Here is an 18,315-nt window from a genome sequence, read left to right on the forward strand (position 1 = left end):
TGTGAGGAAATGAGGGCCCTCTTCATAACCAAGTGCCACCCACAGTCAACATATTTTATGATCTGCTAAAATGTCTACATACACATCTGACACTACGCTACATTAACAGCTAGCACAATTCTTATATGTGCACATCTTTTAATACCTAGTTTTGTACATATGCATTTTATTATGTCACATTTACCCCTTTCCCTGGTATAAAGTGAACACATGCATGCTACTAGATGAGCCTGAAGTTGAACTAAAAAAACAAACTAAATACAAGGATTGTACAGATTTTCAGTTTATTCAATTTAGCAACATTTAACCAGGTACATGGTAAGTTTGAGGGTGTAACAATCAGCGACAGCTCCCATATTTATGACATTCTGCACGTTTACCAGTACATTCTGTAGTGGGTTCTGAACATTCTGACATCTACCATACAGCTTGTTATATATAAGAATAATGACTTTACATTCATAACTATGAAAGAAGTAATGGGATTACGTTAGTTGGAAATTTGGGCAGAAGTAGTGCTGGTCACATAACGTGATTTTTTAAAATCTTTTTTCTTTGCTGGAAGTGACTGAAGCAACACAGGAATTTGTTTTATACCAACATTTTATATTACATAGTGCAATTAAAAAGAATTGAACACTTGTTTTATTATTTTGTTTAATCCTTGTATTAAATAAACCATTGAATAAAATCTTTAAAAAATGAAGTCAACTAAACTCTGACCCTCCTGCAGAGCCTGAGGCCTTTGTTCAATTGAAAATTCAATTTTTTTTAAATTAAATACACGCCAGATTTTATATCTACTTTGTGCATTATCCATTCTGAACATAGTTAACTAATAACTATATGACAAAGTCCAGAGATATTTAAACAGCTGACACACCATTCAGCATAGCTGCTTCCAGAACGCAGACTTCCTCCAATACAACAGAGCTGTTCGGATGGCTGGTTACAGATTGGACGTAACAGTTCAAGGGTCCCACCTCTTTTCCCATCACACCGCTCACCTCGTAACTCTACAGAGATAAAAAAAAAAAAAAAAGCATGTTGGCTACAAGCAAACAGTCCTGTACATTTTGTTCTAAGTAGCAAATACCTCGGAGATAAAAATCATGTGCAAGGTCCACTCCCACTTTATGACCTTTTTACAATTCAAACAGTTAAGCACAGGTAAGACAAATCATAATCAGCTACTATTATGGATAATGTCTTATTCTGACAAGAGAAATTATTTTTTCCCCCCTCTGGGCCAATACAACTGATATTCATGCCGCCTGCCTATTGCACACTGCTCTTTATCAGCATGTGACAATGTTACAACTAGTAAAGGTTTTGAATGTAATCAAATTACTCTGTGCTACTCACTTTTTACCCCACCTTTCTTAGGCCTCGGTCCCGCTGCGCTCGTTGGCGCGGGCGGCGGGTCGCGAGTTCCCCACCAGCAGGGGAATCCTCGCGAGCCGGTCCCGGTCCCCCCTGGCTGCACAGAGCACTACACGCTGTGGCGCGTCAGCCGCTGGAGACACCACAGAATGGTGTTTTCTAGCGTTGACGCGTGACGTGTGTGGCTGTGAGCCAATGGGGAGGGGAGGCTTCGGGAGGAGGGGAGGCTTCGGGGAGCGGGGAGGAGTGTGGAGTGAAAGCAGGTGAGTGCCTTTCTCTGTGTGTGTGTCTGAGTGCGTGCCTGTCTGTGTGTGTATGTGTCTGAGTGCGTGAGTGCCTGTCTGTGTGTGTGCCCGAGTGCCTGCCTCTGTCTGTGTGTGTGTGTGTGTGTGTGTGTGTGTGTGTGTATATGAGTGCGTGAGTGCCTGCCTGTGTGTGCGCGCGTGTGTGTATGAGTGCGTGAGTGCCTGCCTGTGTGTGTGTGTGTGCGCGTGTATGAATGAGTGCCTGCGTGTGTGTGTTTAAACTTACCTTCCAGCTCCAGCCCGAGTCCGTGGAGGGAGGGGGGGGAGAGTAGCGGGTCCCTCCGCTCAAGCCACGCCCCCCCTCCCTGTCAAACCGCCCACCTCCCGCCCACCTCCCGATCAAACCGCCCACCTCCCGATCAAACCTCCCACCTCCCGCTCCGGCTCCCTACAGACCGCAGATCGCGGTCTGTGTATCTCAGCGCACCGCCTGTCAGCAGCGCAGGTGCGCTGACTCTGGGAGCGGGGCCTTAGCCTTAGGCTGCGCTTATAGTCCTGGCTACAGTGACGCGACCGCGTGACATCATCAGTCGCCGTTGTAATAGCGATTCCTGCTTGTAGTGCAGGAGATGAGGGTGACTGGGGGGCGTGGCCGTGAGCGGTTTGCCCTCATTGGCTGAACCGCTCACGTGTCGCTGACGTAAAAAAAAATCTAATTCTATTGACTTCAGCGATTTTGGTCGCTGTGTCGCGGTCGCGCCCACTATAGGCGCACGTGACGGATTACATCAACTTGTTTTGACGCGGTGCGCTGTCGCCAGGACTATAAGTGCAGCCTTACTCCATGTACCTCCACGGCCACACACACACACACTTGGGGATACTCATGCTGCTCTCCGAGCCTGGGCCGGCTCAAGGCTTTTAGTGTCGGCAAAAATTCATTTTGAGACCTACTGGTCCAGACCAACTAATAATCAGGTTTAAAAAGTGTAAAAAAAACAAACAAACAACATTTTCAATGTTGTTGTTGTTGATATATGATTTCACATTTTCTTTTGTAATTCTTTCATCTTATTTTTATTCTGTAGAGATAAAAGCCGGCAAATCCACAGAATGCTAGAGATACGGCGCACGCACACACACTTTTTAGATTGTAAGCTCCCCAGAGCAGTGATTCCTGCCTATTGTCTCAGATTTCTTAAGATGTTCTCTTTCTGTCATACGTTGTCCATCCTCCCGCCCACATTGTACTGCACTGCGGCATGTTGGCACAATACAAATATAAGATAATGAATATGATCCACTATGCCATACAATTACATTGTGCTTATTTTATGAGTACAATTAAAATTCAAGATATGCTTTATACATTTTTAAGTTAATACCTTAATTTCTAACATAAAGAGCATAAAGATAATTACCATTAAACACAATGTTATTTAAAGCGGTAATCCATGACAGGTTTTTTTTCCCTTGCATTTTTTCCCCTGCCATGTTTTTCTTAGGCCCGTAATATACAGTATGCGGCCGTGCGCGTGCCTGTGCGAACGCACCTGCCGCACACTTTTTGTGTGTATGCTGTGAGAGAGTGAGGTACTGTGTGTATATATGTATGTGTGTTTATATGTATGTGTATCCACTGTCAGACAAATGGAGACAGTTCAAGACCGTAGTTACTCAACACAGGACTGGTCCTCCTACCAAAATCTCTCGAAGAACAAACCAGTAAATCATCCAGGATATCACAAAAAACTCTAGAGTAACATACAAGGATCTGCAAGCCACTCTTGCCTTGGTTAATGTGAGTGCTCATGACTCAACTTTCAGAAAAAGACTGAACAAGAATGGTGTTCATGAAAGGATAGCCAGGAGGAAACCACTGCTCTCTATAAACAACATTGCTGTCCATCTGAAGTTCGCCAAAGAGCACATACATGATCCACAAGACTTCTGGAACAACATTCTCTGGACAGTCAAGTCAAAGGTAGAACTTTTTGGCCTCAATGAGAAACGTTATGTTTGGCGAAAACCAAACTGCATTAGAACAGAAGAACCTCAACCCAACCGTCAAGCATGATGGTGGGAGTGTGATGATTTGGGGCTGCTTTACTGCCTCGGGACCTTGCCATTATTGACACATCCATTCTGCATTGTATCAGAAGATTCAAGAGGAGAATGTCAGGCCATACGTCTGTGAGCTGAAGCGAAAGTGGGTCATGCAGCAAGACAATGATCCTAAACATACAAGTAGATCTACAAAAGAATGGCTGCAGAAGAAAATGTTCCACGTTTTAGAACAGCATAGTAAAAGTCCGGACCTAAACTCCATCGACATTTTGTAGCAGGACCTGAAGTGAGCTGTCCATGCAAGGAAGCCCTTAAAGGTCACTGAATTGAAGCAGTTCTGTAAGGAGGAATGGGCCAAAATTCCTCAGACCCGAGAGACTGACCAGCACTTACAGGAAACGCTTAGTTGAAGTTATTGCTGCTCAAGGGGGACTGAATCTAAAGGTTCACATACTTTTTCACAAATGGATATTTAATGTTTAATCATTTGTGGATAAATAAATGTTGAAAAAGTATCTTATTTGTGTAATTTGGTTGACCAGGTTAGCTTCATCTATTATTAGGACTTCGATTAAGATATAATAAATTTTTTAGGTTTGACTTGAAAATCCAAACTTTTTCTCGCCACTGTATGTGTATACACACATAGTGTGTGTGTGTGTGTGTGTGTGTGTGTGTGTGTGTGTGTGTGTGTGTGTGTGTGTGTGTGTGTGTGTGTGTGTGTGTGTATATATATATATATATATATGCACATATATACACTACATATTTAGAGCTACTCTTTATTGTACAGTCTGATTACTTTCCAAGCAGCACACAATATTATTTATTTTATTTATAAAATGTTTTACCAGGAAGTAATACTTTGAGAGTTACCTCTCGTTTTCAAGTATGTCCTGGGCATAGTTAATATGACAAATAATACATGGTTACATGTTCAGAGACATGCACACAAAGTGTTGGGGATGTGAGCTGACCTCTGTTTGGGCATTTTTTGCTTTTAGCTAGAAGATGGTACCTAGTATAAGAAGTGGGATTACCAGAGGGGTGCTGTGCTGCACAGTGAGGGGCCCAGCACCTGCTATCATTTCTGCAGTAGTAGAGTTTGAATTTGAGTCTTTAAAGAAGGCCAGTCACCCATGACACTAGTCTGACAACAAGGTGCTCCACAGGTTCCTGGGTATCAGTAGTAAACTAGAGTATTGGGTGCCAACCAAATACATTTCATGAATACTTACCCCATTTTCACTGGAAGAAAACCTCAGAAGAAAAGAAATAGTTTCTTGTTGCAGCTGTGGAAAAATACAGAGAATGGACGTGATACTGTACTGATTGTATTTTATCGGGGGGTATTTTGCTGTGCCTATGCAAGGAAATGTAATCTTAGGAGTATAGTAAGACAAAATGGAGCATTAATTAACTCATGAAATCCAGTGCCACTCACAAAACAATGAAAACAGGGAATAAATGTATTTATTGTGAAAATCTTAGATTTTCTAAGTGGAATACATTCGTTTGAGAATCAATAACAGCTGATCGTAACTTGGTGTAAATTACTTGACCTCTGTTCCTCTGCCTACAAAACAATGAGCAGTTCTACGTTAGTTGCTTGTACTATATGTTGGTAATGCGACATAAATCCTCTGATTAACATCGGTTGTGCATATCACTATTTATCATTTTGGACATCAAACCAGAAGAAACTACTGTTTAACAGCTCACACAGCACAGTTCTTATATTCACAACTTGCAACCCGCAGCTTTATGCTCTATGGAACGCACACTCCACACAACTAGCTCCAATCATAACTAGTGATAGAAAACTAAAGTAGTGTACTGTAGGATGCTGAAAAATAAATGCTGAGCAATAGCATCAGCTCTACTATCAGGTGGAACATCCTCCCTAATGAGATTGTAATTCCTTTTATTTAAAAGTGACAATCCTGCATACTCCACAGGTAGGGATTTCATATTTTTTATCTAACCCCCACCCCCCCCAACAACAAAATAGCATTTGGGCCCCTTCCTCCGCAATGTATTCAGTGCACAAAGGAAGATATACAAGGTTTGGGTGGTGGGGCCACAGAAATCTAATTAAAAAGCGTTAGCATTCCACATAGAGAAATGTATGAATTGCGTGCAGGAAAAATAAAATAAAAAAAGTCTGCCTCTGTCTGCCCTCATTTTTCTTAGTCACAATTAGGGTTACCAGGTGCCCCCCTCCAGGGTGAGAAACTCTGGGATTGAGCATTGGAAGGCAACAACCTTTATTTATAATTCTTTCATTCTGGGATGCTGTGTAAAAAAGCTGATCCATGACTCCCCGATATCTGGTTCCCGATGTCGTTTTGTAAACTGGGCAAGAATACTTGCCCGGCGGATTCAAAATGGCTGTGGATTTAGGGCTTGTTCCGGCAGCCAATAGAAAGTTGCAATTACAGTACATTGTGATATGATTTTGCGTCTTTCTATTCTTTGGCCCTGTGAAAACTATGTGTCGTTTTTTTGTAATTTTTTTTGCTGTGTCTCCAAATCGCCATACAAAAAAAACCTACAAATATCTTGGGCACCATATGGTTGTTGCTTTCAGACAATGTCTACAGCAACCAACAAGAGGAGCTCATGACACCTTTTAAAAGAAGGTACCCAGAGGGCAGTGAAATGCAGAGGGTTAATCTGAGACCCACCTTAACTTTGACTGTGTGTCCAGGCCTTAATTCACAGTGTAGAAATACTTCAAGCTGCATCTTAACAACTGGACAGCTTACAACTTGGGAGCAGTGGCTGCAGAAAAATGACCCTCTGGAGAAGTAGCAAGAAAAACAGAGAAGCAGAAAACGAAATCAGTGATCCTGCCAAAGAACCAACAACAAAAACATGTGCCTCCAAATTCTGAGAAAAGTAATAATGGGCAGCACATGACATCCTTCCTGTCTTCCCCTACTCACACTACATGTTAAATACTAGCCACTATTGGAGGAACTTTGGATGCTATTCCTTGGGCTTGTGTTCCACTTAATATGTAGAAATGGGAAGGGTAAGAGGTCAGTGACAGCCGAAGACCCTCAAATATATGAGGTCTGATAAGTGGTTATCTGCAGCCATCATCTATGCATCTATGTATCTTCAGTGACAAAAAGGCCTGCGGTGTTGCAAGCCCGTACATCACAGAAGAGATTAAGATAAGGTGTGCCAGTCGCTTTATCTGTAACATATAGTAAATCTGTAAAACCGTTTTCTGGAGACTAGTTAAAGAAAAGCTACATGCATAAAAAGCACAAAAGTGTAATAAGGATAATGCAAAATAAAATGGTGTATATATATATATAGAGAGAATCCCTTGCTGCAGTGGAAGCCCTGCATGCCAGTGGATAATGGTGAAAGATAGGGTTGCAGACCTGTCTAAGACATGTGAATGTGCTCACAATTAATATGCTATATGATGGAGGTTTTTTTGTCACTTTTTTTCCCCCACCATCACTTGTCTAATACATATATATGAAACACACACACACACACACACACACACACACACACACACACACACACACACACACACACACACACACACACATATCTAAATCCTCCTGAAGGATAGAACTCACACTGTATAAACATAAAATCCATGCTGCCTGGGTGTACTGTTCTAATATACACACTGTGCAGCATACATTAACATTGTTATATGAAATAAGTAAGATTATACCCACCGTTTACCAGACTTTTGTCAAAGTTAGTTTCGTTGAGAGAAAACTACTATTCAGTTAGGTAATGTTAAACCTAGGTAGGTCAACGGAAGATCTATTTTTAGCCTGGACTAGAACAGGCACAACATAGGTTTTTCAAAAATGTCACAGAAGTCTTAGTTTGCGCTTTTCTCTGTCTTGTACACGCTGTGGTTCATACCATGACAGTGCAACGCTTGCTTTTAGTGATTTGCTTGCACATTCCAGTATGGCGCCACTATACTGCCATAAGGCGTTCCAAGCTAATTGTAGAAAATACACCCGCTAATTCACATCGAATAATTAATTACGAATGAATTGTTAAAAAGCAGCAAAACATGTAGCAGTGCACGATTGAATTTTATTTGTGTATTACAGGATTGTGGCAGAGGGTCCCCAGAGCTGGACTGTGTTAATTTCCGCTCTGTGGATTGCCTGCTTCCAAAGAAACTTAACCTCCATACGGAGTGCCAGTATTTGCAGCCAGGGAACTTGTGTGCTGCATCACGCGGTCCAATAGGAAGCTGTTACGTCATCCCTTGCGGCGCACGTGACCAGGACATTTAAAGTAGCAAAACATGCAAAATCCTATATGTTTTTTTTTAAATAACTCAGTTCTGTAGTGTTAGGTTATACTGTCTGCATATTTTTTTTTTTTAAAAACTCCTAATGCTATTTTTAATTGCCAGCCTTATGTGTATATATTTGGGGTGCAGGGATTTGAGTGTACGGTGAGGGGGAGAAATACCTGGGGGGAGGGACAGGATGAGAGTGGGAAGTTTGAGAGATGGGGCTGTAAGAGAGGGAGGGGAAATGTGAGGGTGTAAGAGAGAAGAGAGTGAGAGACAGGGTGCGAGATGGAGAGGATAATGGGGAGCGTGAGGGGGTTATGGGCCTGGGGTATGTGGGCTTAGCTGGGGCCCTTGTATGGGCCTGATGGAGCAATGATGGGCAGTGCACAGGAGAGCCCTGCAGGCCCGCAGATGCCAGCCAAAGGGCCTGGGAAAGGGAGGGACAGATGGGCGGTGACCAGCAAAGGGGAGAGCCCTTCTTGCCTGCCGATAATAGACTGTAAGGTAGGGCAGGGGTGCGCAAAGTTTTTGGGCTGCGCCCCCCCGTGTCCCAGTCCCTGCACTCGGGCCCCTTCCCCCCCGAGTGTCACGTGACCCTGCAGCGGCATTTGACACGCGTTGTCATGGCGACGTGAGCAGAACCCGGCTGAATCCCGGTTAGTAGAGGTTGCAGAGTCCGCACGTGGTCCCCTGGCATTTAATTTAAATGCCTCGGGAAGGAATGTGGGGCATCTGCAACCACCCGGGCCCCCCCAGAAAAATCCCAGTTTGCGCACCGCTGGGGTAGAGTAAATTCCAGAAAACAGAAATGGTGCTCAGCTAGTTAGACCCTCCTCAGCAAATGTTGCAATGTAATAACAACCGTTGGGGCGGCATATAAAGGGATTAGGTAGGCACCTGAGGTAAATATAGACACATATGATATGGTAACCTAGTGAGACATCCCACAGTACTCACAGTAATGGCTAATGTTCCAGAAAAGGGTACTTCAAAGGGCAATATAAAGGTCTTCTGATAAGTATTTGAATCCAAAGCCAGTACCTTTAAATCTGGGTGTGTGCCTGCTGTCCTCCTAAAATCCCTGCCAGTCCCGGCGTGCAGTCCGTGGGGTGGGAACCAGAAATCAGGCGGTGTGTAGACGGAGAACTGAACCAGGCAAAAGACCATTCGGTGGCCCGTAAAAAACGTAGTTTATTGACGTCTCGTAGAAAAACAAATATGCGCACCAACATGTTTTGCGCTCCCCAGCACTTTATCAAGGTATATACCTTGATAAAGCGCTGCGAGCCCCAAACATATTGGTGCGCATATTTATTTTTCAATGAGACTTCAATAAACTACGGTTTTTACGGGCCACCGCGTCATCTTTTGCCTGGTTCAGTTCTCCGTCTACACACCGCTTGATTTCTAGACTGTAGGGTAGACTGACTGGGCCTGGAACAGCAGTCCCGGCTGTACCCCGCCCCCCACCCCTCCCGTCGGCGGGCCTGCCTACAAAAGTAAGTATCTCAGAAAGTAGGGGTTCCCTAGAGCTGAAATTAACACTAATCAGCTCCAGAGACCCCCTGCTTCAATCCTGTAATAAAGAAGATGTAAAAAAAATTCACACAGTGCTACATGTTTTGCTGCTTTAAATGATGCTTATGTAACGGGTGTTCCCTCTGGCCTGACCCACCCAATCTCATATTGGCCCGTGTAGTCTACCCAGTCCCCCATTACAAGGCGTGTGTGGTGGTGCACCTGCAAGTAACAGGACTCTTGAGTCTCCCGCTTGGTGTTATTAGGGGATGTCAATCAGGACAGGTAACTGAGGTAGTGGGTACGAGTCCAACTTACATCATGTGCAGCGCCTCCACCTCATCAGGATCTATGCTTCCGCAGGGAGATGGTCCTGGTGAGGAACTCCTTCTTGGTGCCATCCACTGTCGAGTAAGCTCACACTCACACAGTGGGGTTCTTTTTCTCAAGGACATCTTTATTAAGTACAGGGATGTAGCAGACTGCCCCATGCAGCTGCCAGCTCTAGCCGCACATCTCTCCGTGATGTCCCTTTGCCAGGTACGCCCTCCCGTACTGAAGTGGGATTCCCTTTCTCCTAGGGAGATCACCGCTGTGCCAGGTCCCTGGACACAGTGTGGCATAGACAAACTTAATCTATCACTCTGCTGCCGCTAGTTACTGCACTAGGGTCACAAAAGTGTTACTTCCTCTCGGTACCTTCGGGTTACTATTTCTTCACCAACTACAACACTAACTGTCAGTGTTGTGCCCTTTATACTCCAGGGGGCAGGCGCATCTCTGAGGTCACTATCCAGGGACTCAGAGCATACAGCCACTCCCATCCTTACACAGGGCACCACACTTGGGTGTGAGGGAAAACCTCCATAACTACTGTGGGCAGGCCTGTATATACCAGGACTTACTGCCAACAGAGAAGACGTATGCAGTCATTATTATGCATGGCTACATACTCCCCCTGGTGAATACCCACCGTCCCGGCTTGGACCTAAATTTGGTGTACCTTGCGCCAGGAAACACTGCAAAAGAACACACAAATAACACAGCAACATCATTACATAACATAATAATGAACGCTCAGTACACTCACTGACCAGCAGGGAGCGCAAAAGAAACAACAGACCACTCTATTGGACACTCAATAGTAATGCCGAGGATCTGGCTTCTTTACCTCTCGCCCCGCGGCATCATGCACAGTCACACTGTATTCCCGTGGTACTCCTCTTTCATTACAGTACACCACCTTGTGCATATGTACACTGCGCCCAATCTTCCAGACCCGCATCAGTTGAGCTACCCTCTGCTCGGCCTGTATACCTTTAATGGCTCCCCCTCGCTCAATGATATAATACTGAATATCATTCTTGAGCCATCTCTCCCTATTCTCCTCTATCTCTGTCATTAGAGGTTCAGGGACATAGGGGTAATCAAACCCATGGGACTTCCTGTACTTGGCAATGATAGCTCGCTCAGCTCTGCAAGCCCTAGTTAAACTGGTTTGACCAGCCTTCCCGGGCAACACCCATGATAGGGGCTCATGTGTCTCCACCGGATCATCTAACCCTGCGGACCCCTTAGGAATAATTAGGCCTGCCTGTATACGGTCCCATCGTACCCTTAGAGCCCTAAGGTAGGATTCATCATCAAAATCCCCGGCAGCCCACCAGTGATCAACCACCCCCTCTCTCTCTAAAATAAAGCGGGTGCGGTCAAGCCACGAGACATACCCCTCATACAAGGGGGCCCACCACCTAGTCTCCTTCCGTTCCTCGGAGCTAGAATCTGCATTTTCTTCTAGGGACTCCTCATCAGGCCCACCAGAAGACACTCCAGATGTACCCTCAGATCGGATATTAACTCCCTTACGGTGAGAGGTATTCCTAACAGTAATACTCATCCCGCTAGGACAATCACTCGACACCGACACTTGTCGGGACATGCTCCCTCCTCCCTCCGACCCATCATCCGAAGTACCCAAGTCCAGGCTCCCAGTCCGATCATCAAAAGGACCCCGTGACTCCCCGGACAACCCTAAACTGGAACTAGATCCAAATAGGATAGGGACGGGTACAGGGGCTTTAGCGAGGGCCGTAGGACTAACCTTGGGTGTGGACGGGGTGTGGGGACGGGACCGAACAGTAGGTACTGACAGGGTTTCGACCTGCTCTCCAGCGATACCTGTCTTGACGTCGCCACAAAGTCCATCTTTATTCTCAACAGCGGAGCTTCTGGGGTTGCAGTTCAACCGTCCATTCCCCTGGATAATAGGGGATCGCTTCCCGCTGCTCGATCGCAGAGGCGGCACCATCTCCCACTCGGGGCCTCCCTGGTCCTCCGGCACCACTTCCGCACACGCACGTGCTGCGACGCCATCTTGCGGTGGATTCCCAAGCGGAATCTCTTCCTCCACAAGGATCTCCTCCAACGCCATTCTGCTACGCGATCCAGTCTGGCTCTGGACTCGCTCCTCCGGATCTTCCACTCCCTGGGTCTGCGACAGACACGGTGTCTTAGTCCCGTGCAGGGTCGGGGTAGATCGGCCTCCGTACGATCCACTAGTCACCACGGCAGTGGGACTTCGGCGATCGGGTGGTCGCGGTACAGGAGACACTCGACTCCGCGTCTCCATACCACGAGGAATTTCATCCCTCCATGGCGTACCAATGGTATGACAGTCTCGTCTGATGACTGTCTTACTCGCCAGCCTTGCACACTCCTCATCCGAGGATTCCAGTTTGCAGTTCGGCCGAGGCATCCCAGTAGGAGACCGGCGATGGGCTCCTCGGTGATCACCTCTCCGATGGCTGAGTTTCTCTATCGGAAGCACCAATGTTGGCTCCGACTCTGCGGGACTGGCACTCTTGTTCCAGAGAGCTCCCGGCTGTTCTTCTATCGCCACCGGTACATTTCCGGTCATCCCCGTAGATTGTACAGGTACGAATGTGGTCATGGGCCACATGTACTGCAGTCCACAGTGGGGGCATCGGGCTTCGCTGCCCACAGCTCCGCCCGGCAGTCTGCACTGCAGGCAGAGACACGCCACAGTCTCCACACCCTTTACCCGGATCACCAGGAAGCCTCCTGGAGCCGAATAAGGATGCGTGGAAATCACAGGACCTTGGTCCACTTTATCAACAGCTTCAGCCATTTTTATCAGCGGAGGTACTCTGCTCAGAGGTCGATACTGATCAATGGCTCTTCGCAACTGAAAGGCATGGGCTGATATAGTCACCCTTCCTCCCATTTCCTCTTGCGACATCCGGTGAGACCGCAAACCACTCCCCCTGGTTGAAACTAGGGGGATGTCTTGTAGATTTGTAGGCTGACCCAGCACAGGTGCGGAGTGAGTCATAGTCCATGAGGGCGCGGCTCCAGCTTTCACGCCAAACTCCCCATCGGGGTGGAGTTTTCGCGTTGGCGCCAATCCTGGCCAACATCTAGCAGACTGCAAAGTTGCAAGACCTTTTGCAGCATGCCCACGCGGTGTCCCGGGAACGCGGGAACCGCCATCTTGGTAAGCATTGTCTTTTCTTTCACTGTCTTTTCTCTCACTGAAGGCAACGTCTGGCTGTCTGTTAATTGGTGTATAACAAAGTCCATTTTGTTCCTCCCATCGAAGCACACTGTCCTGCTCATTATTCTCAGGGGTATCATCCCGAGAACAAAAACACGACAAACACGGCGCAGCCACGGCTTTCACGCCATTCCATAACAAACTCACAAAAGTCTCTTCTGTAGTCTGTTCTTCGTCTGACCGCAATCCTGGACCTTCTGCTCTATGCAGATCCTCCATTCTCGTGGTTCTCTCTCTCCGCCATCCTGGACCTTCTGTTCTGTACAGATCCTCCATTCTGACGGTTCGCTCACCCTGCCATCCTGGACCTTCTGTTCTGTACAGATCCTCCATTCCGACAGGTCTCTCGTGATCGTTGAACACCGATTCTCTGTACGTGGAGCTCCGCTCTGCGGGGCAGCTACCACATCTGTACAATAAACATGCCTTGTGCACCACCTTGTGTACCTAACGTAGATCCGACTCGTGTTTGCACTACCTCAGGCTAGGCTCACCCTTCCTGTGTCTACCGTAACACGTTCCTCCAGTCTGTGCTCCTTGGTAAGTGATCCGGAATGGGGACTAGAGTACTCTGGCTCTTCCATGCAGCACTTTGGGCGTCGACCTACTTTTGGCTAGCCTAGTGCGGACCCGTCCAGAATTCCTGCTCTCAGTTACCAGTTTACCCCTTCAGGCGTCCCCCGCTAGCGCTACCTCAAGGCGACTAGAACAGCAATAGCCCCCGGCTCCAGACTCACTAACCCCTAACGGATCCCAAGGCGTCTTTGCGGCATGCATATCCAGCACCTCCCTGACTACCCCTGGCTCCGTCCCTCAAGCACAAAGTGGCAGCAGACACTTTCCTTAATTCCTACTGTGTGCTTAGCAAAAGCCTGTCCTGTTGACAGGTATCTCAGCAGCGCCTCCAATTGTAACGGGTGTTCCCTCTGGCCTGACCCACCCAATCTCATATTGGCCCGTGTAGTCTACCCAGTCCCCCATTACAAGGCGTGTGTGGTGGTGCACCTGCAAGTAACAGGACTCTTGAGTCTCCCGCTTGGTGTTATTAGGGGATGTCAATCAGGACAGGTAACTGAGGTAGTGGGTACGAGTCCAACTTACATCATGTGCAGCGCCTCCACCTCATCAGGATCTATGCTTCCGCAGGGAGATGGTCCTGGTGAGGAACTCCTTCTTGGTGCCATCCACTGTCGAGTAAGCTCACACTCACACAGTGGGGTTCTTTTTCTCAAGGACATCTTTATTAAGTACAGGGATGTAGCAGACTGCCCCATGCAGCTGCCAGCTCTAGCCGCACATCTCTCCGTGATGTCCCTTTGCCAGGTACGCCCTCCCGTACTGAAGTGGGATTCCCTTTCTCCTAGGGAGATCACCGCTGTGCCAGGTCCCTGGACACAGTGTGGCATAGACAAACTTAATCTATCACTCTGCTGCCGCTAGTTACTGCACTAGGGTCACAAAAGTGTTACTTCCTCTCGGTACCTTCGGGTTACTATTTCTTCACCAACTACAACACTAACTGTCAGTGTTGTGCCCTTTATACTCCAGGGGGCAGGCGCATCTCTGAGGTCACTATCCAGGGACTCAGAGCATACAGCCACTCCCATCCTTACACAGGGCACCACACTTGGGTGTGAGGGAAAACCTCCATAACTACTGTGGGCAGGCCTGTATATACCAGGACTTACTGCCAACCGAGAAGACGTATGCAGTCATTATTATGCATGGCTACACTTAAAACAAGTGTTTAAATATAAACATGGACAAGACCTACAGTATAACATTAGTGTTCCCTTAATATGATAACTAATGGAAGGATTATTGAGTCTCACTTATTTTCAGTAAACCTTACTCACAGTCATCTGGTTCATCCATTCCCATTCACTTTCTTACTAGGGTTGGGCAACAAAAACACGTTTCCCATAAGGATATTAAGAAATGTATTGGGATAACGATATATATTTAATAGGAACAAAAATACATTACCATATCAGATTAATGTAAAAAAAAAAAAAAAGTAAACGGTGTCTTTAAAAAAAAATAAAAAAATCATATTTTAAATATATCATTAGTTCTTACTTCGGCCTACCAGCCTACCAACATCAGAGATTGGGTAGGAAAGGGGGAAAGTAGGTGCTGCAATCATTAAGGGGTGGAGAGTGAAGGGTAGGTACCACTGGCAGATCTGCATCCTATGAGGCAGCTGCCACTAACTGTTCCTAAAACGTCAATGACTCCCATAAGTGACTGACAGTAGTATCGCAATAATAAAGAATTTCAATATGCACATATTTGTTAAGATCACGATATTACGATCACAATGGTATATTGCCCAACTCAAGCCTTACCGATCCGGGATAGAACATTGCAGCTTGCTGCTCCCACATTGGTTACACTCTGGCCAAGAAAAAGCTGTTCTCTCATTAACTCCAACAACAGTCCCTAAAGTAATAACATAAAGGACATCATCAGAATGTTATTTTATTGGCTACATTTATAAACAAGACACGTGCGAATAGCGCCCGTAACACTGTCATCTTTGAGCCATTATTCATCATATTCATCCTTGAAACCAAACAATTCTGTTATCTTGGCTGATTATTGATTGTAGATTTGAAATGTCAACATCTTTCCCAAAGTCATTTAAGGTTATGTTCTATCTAGGTCCGGTAATGGTCAGCCTCTGCATTTTTTAATTGTTAAAATACCATTTGTGAGCACATTCACACGTCTCAGACACGCCCACAAACCTGCCTTTCCCCATTATCTCTTTGCATAGTGCTTCCACAGCAGCCAGGGATTGTGGGTAATGAAATGCAAATGAGCACTCACAGTGTGTCACTTTTTTCTTCTTATCCATTTTAACATGGATCCCTATACACTTATGCCTGTCGCATTACACAGCCTTTTCAGCACAGCCTGGGCTGAAGAAGTGCATAGCTAGTAACCCTACTCACAGACAGCTGTTTCAATATCATTATACTGTACTTTGAGTGCTTTACGGGAACCGTGCAAACCCTTGGTATGATTTGATTCATAAACCTTTTTTTTATCTGATGATCCTGTGCTGGTCTCTATAGTCGCACCTGGGACTATCTTGACATAATTATTGTTATACTAAGATAAAAGGAAGAATCATAGGTTTATGACACATTCAGTGTAGGAGTCAATAGGGGAAGTGGAGGCGAGACAGCATTAGAAACAGATCCCTCAAGCACAGAAGGGGGTAAGCACAATGCTGCTCGTTACCCTTAAGGTTTGGCAGATAACAAGTTTAGCCTTGATCTCCCTTACCATTATAAAAATCCATGCAACCGTCACAGTGGTCAAAGTGGCTTAATAAAAAGAGAGATACCCAAGCTGGGGACATTAAAGGTGTGTTTCTCTGCGTATGAAAAGAAAAATGTTGTGGTACTCTAAATCTCTTAAAACTATACCACTTCAACTACTGAACAACCACGAAGAGTTAAACTGTGGAGTAATTCTGCAAATAATATCCAGGAAATAACTTGGCAACATCAACTCATGTTAATTTAGCAATAGCGCTGAATGCCTGCCATAAACACAAAGATGTGACTTCTGTTTCACTACTGACTCCAGCATGCACCCAGCTTTTGGGAAGTTTCACCTATAAACAGGTAACATTCATATTACAAAACTCTGAAAGTATTAAAAAAAAAAAAGATAATATACCTCATGGGAGTAAAATGACCAGTGACATGTCTAAGGAGTTTGATCTAGATCAGGGGTGTGCAATCTTTTCCCCCTGCCGGCTGTACCCCCCTCCTCGCACCCCCTCTCCTTACCTTGGCTCCGGCGTTCTGGCAAGGTGACTTCACGTGACCCCGCGTTGCCAGAACCCATCTGAGCCAGGGTCAGTGCAGTTATAGAGGCCTTCACCGCTTCCCCGGCATTTCATTTAAATGCCTTTACGAAGAGCGCGGGGCCTCTTTAAACACTGCCCCCCCCCAATCCCGCAGAGAATCTCTCGCCCCCCAGTTTGCGCACTTCTGATCTAGATGACTGACCGCTTGTTTGCAAAAATAATGGACATCAATTCGTATATATAAATCATTGGTACACATTTAAACATGGTTAACCGAGACATGATCAGGCTTTCATTTCCCTCTAGCTTTTTTTTTGGTTTGATATGACCATGTACGAAACAGTAGTTTGCACAGGCAAAGCCCCTCTCCATCCTACCTCATTGGACCTCCAATAAGGACAGGGTGGGCTAGAGGTGGAGTATACGCTCGACTTGACAAGCACTCCCTGGTTCTGAGGCCCAGGAAAAAAAAAAAAAAAGAAACGGGGAGAAACCAAAACAAGTAAATGTTTGCTTTCGGCATGATTACATTAGTTTAATGAAGATAATGACACTGTTAAAGAAGCAATCTCAACCTAGCGTGTGCAAATAAACAAACGTCTGCAATTTAAAAACAAAATCCTGTTGACAACTTCGGTGCAAGAGAGATCTGAAAAACATTAGGAAGCAAATGATCCTTTGTAGGGCCTCTCCAGGACTTGGCGAGTCAGTCAGTAATACATGTAAAAGTGTTGTGAGAATGACAGATTTATTGCTTGTACAATAAGGCACATTTACTTACTCACATTTCCTGACATTCTGAACTCAACAATTCTTATGCAGTTCCCCTTGTTCCCCACTCAGTAATACTTCTAATATGTTTTTGTTGTCTTCCCTTTCTGAAACCCAACCTGTCCAGTGTTTTCTCTCTCTTGCTATCCCCCGATGCTTCAGCCTCTTCTTCCCAATCATATGATCACCAATCTGCTGCAGTTGAGCCGCTACAAGCCCAGCGTTCCCTTTTCTGAGCTCCTATCCTCCATCTGGTCGCCAAAGTTCTGCCTCCGATGCGCTGCTCCCTTCCCCAGCAAATGTTCTTGATATCTTACCTGATATTCACCTTGAACGATTTACTCTGATCTCTGTTCTGATCTCACTGCTTTAAAAGTGTCCCCCCCCTACCCCCCCCCCCCATGATTTCCCCTCATTGCTTTTTTCACATCAACTTCATCAAGTTAACTATTCACAGACACAAGACGTGAGAGAACTGGGAGGGGTATGTTCCAATTGTTCAGCTCTCTATGAACATGCTGTTGTTAGGAGAGATGTGGGAGTGATTCTTGCAACTAAAGCCCTTATTCAATATGTTGTGATGCTTCTTCCCTGAGCTTGAGAAGATTTTAGTCACATTCGTGTGAATGAATGA

General features: G+C 45.8%; 1 protein-coding gene across 1 annotated transcript in view; it reads right to left on the reverse strand.

Annotated features, from left to right (window-relative positions):
* Nucleotides 1–256: 256 nt before the first annotated feature.
* Nucleotides 257–18,315, reverse strand: part of SPIDR (scaffold protein involved in DNA repair) — a 234,685-nt gene continuing 216,626 nt past the window's right edge. The window contains exons 10-13 of the mRNA XM_075583445.1: nucleotides 15,433–15,526; nucleotides 6,383–6,497; nucleotides 4,934–4,987; nucleotides 257–1,016 (exon numbers count right to left, since the gene is read on the reverse strand). Of these exons, the coding sequence (XP_075439560.1) occupies nucleotides 867–1,016; nucleotides 4,934–4,987; nucleotides 6,383–6,497; nucleotides 15,433–15,526 (413 nt within the window). The 3' untranslated portion in view covers nucleotides 257–866. The remainder of the gene's footprint in view (nucleotides 1,017–4,933; nucleotides 4,988–6,382; nucleotides 6,498–15,432; nucleotides 15,527–18,315) is intronic.

The sequence above is a fragment of the Ascaphus truei genome, unplaced genomic scaffold, assembly GCF_040206685.1.
Source record: "Ascaphus truei isolate aAscTru1 unplaced genomic scaffold, aAscTru1.hap1 HAP1_SCAFFOLD_323, whole genome shotgun sequence".
In the NCBI taxonomy this organism is placed as follows: Eukaryota; Metazoa; Chordata; class Amphibia; order Anura; family Ascaphidae; genus Ascaphus; species Ascaphus truei.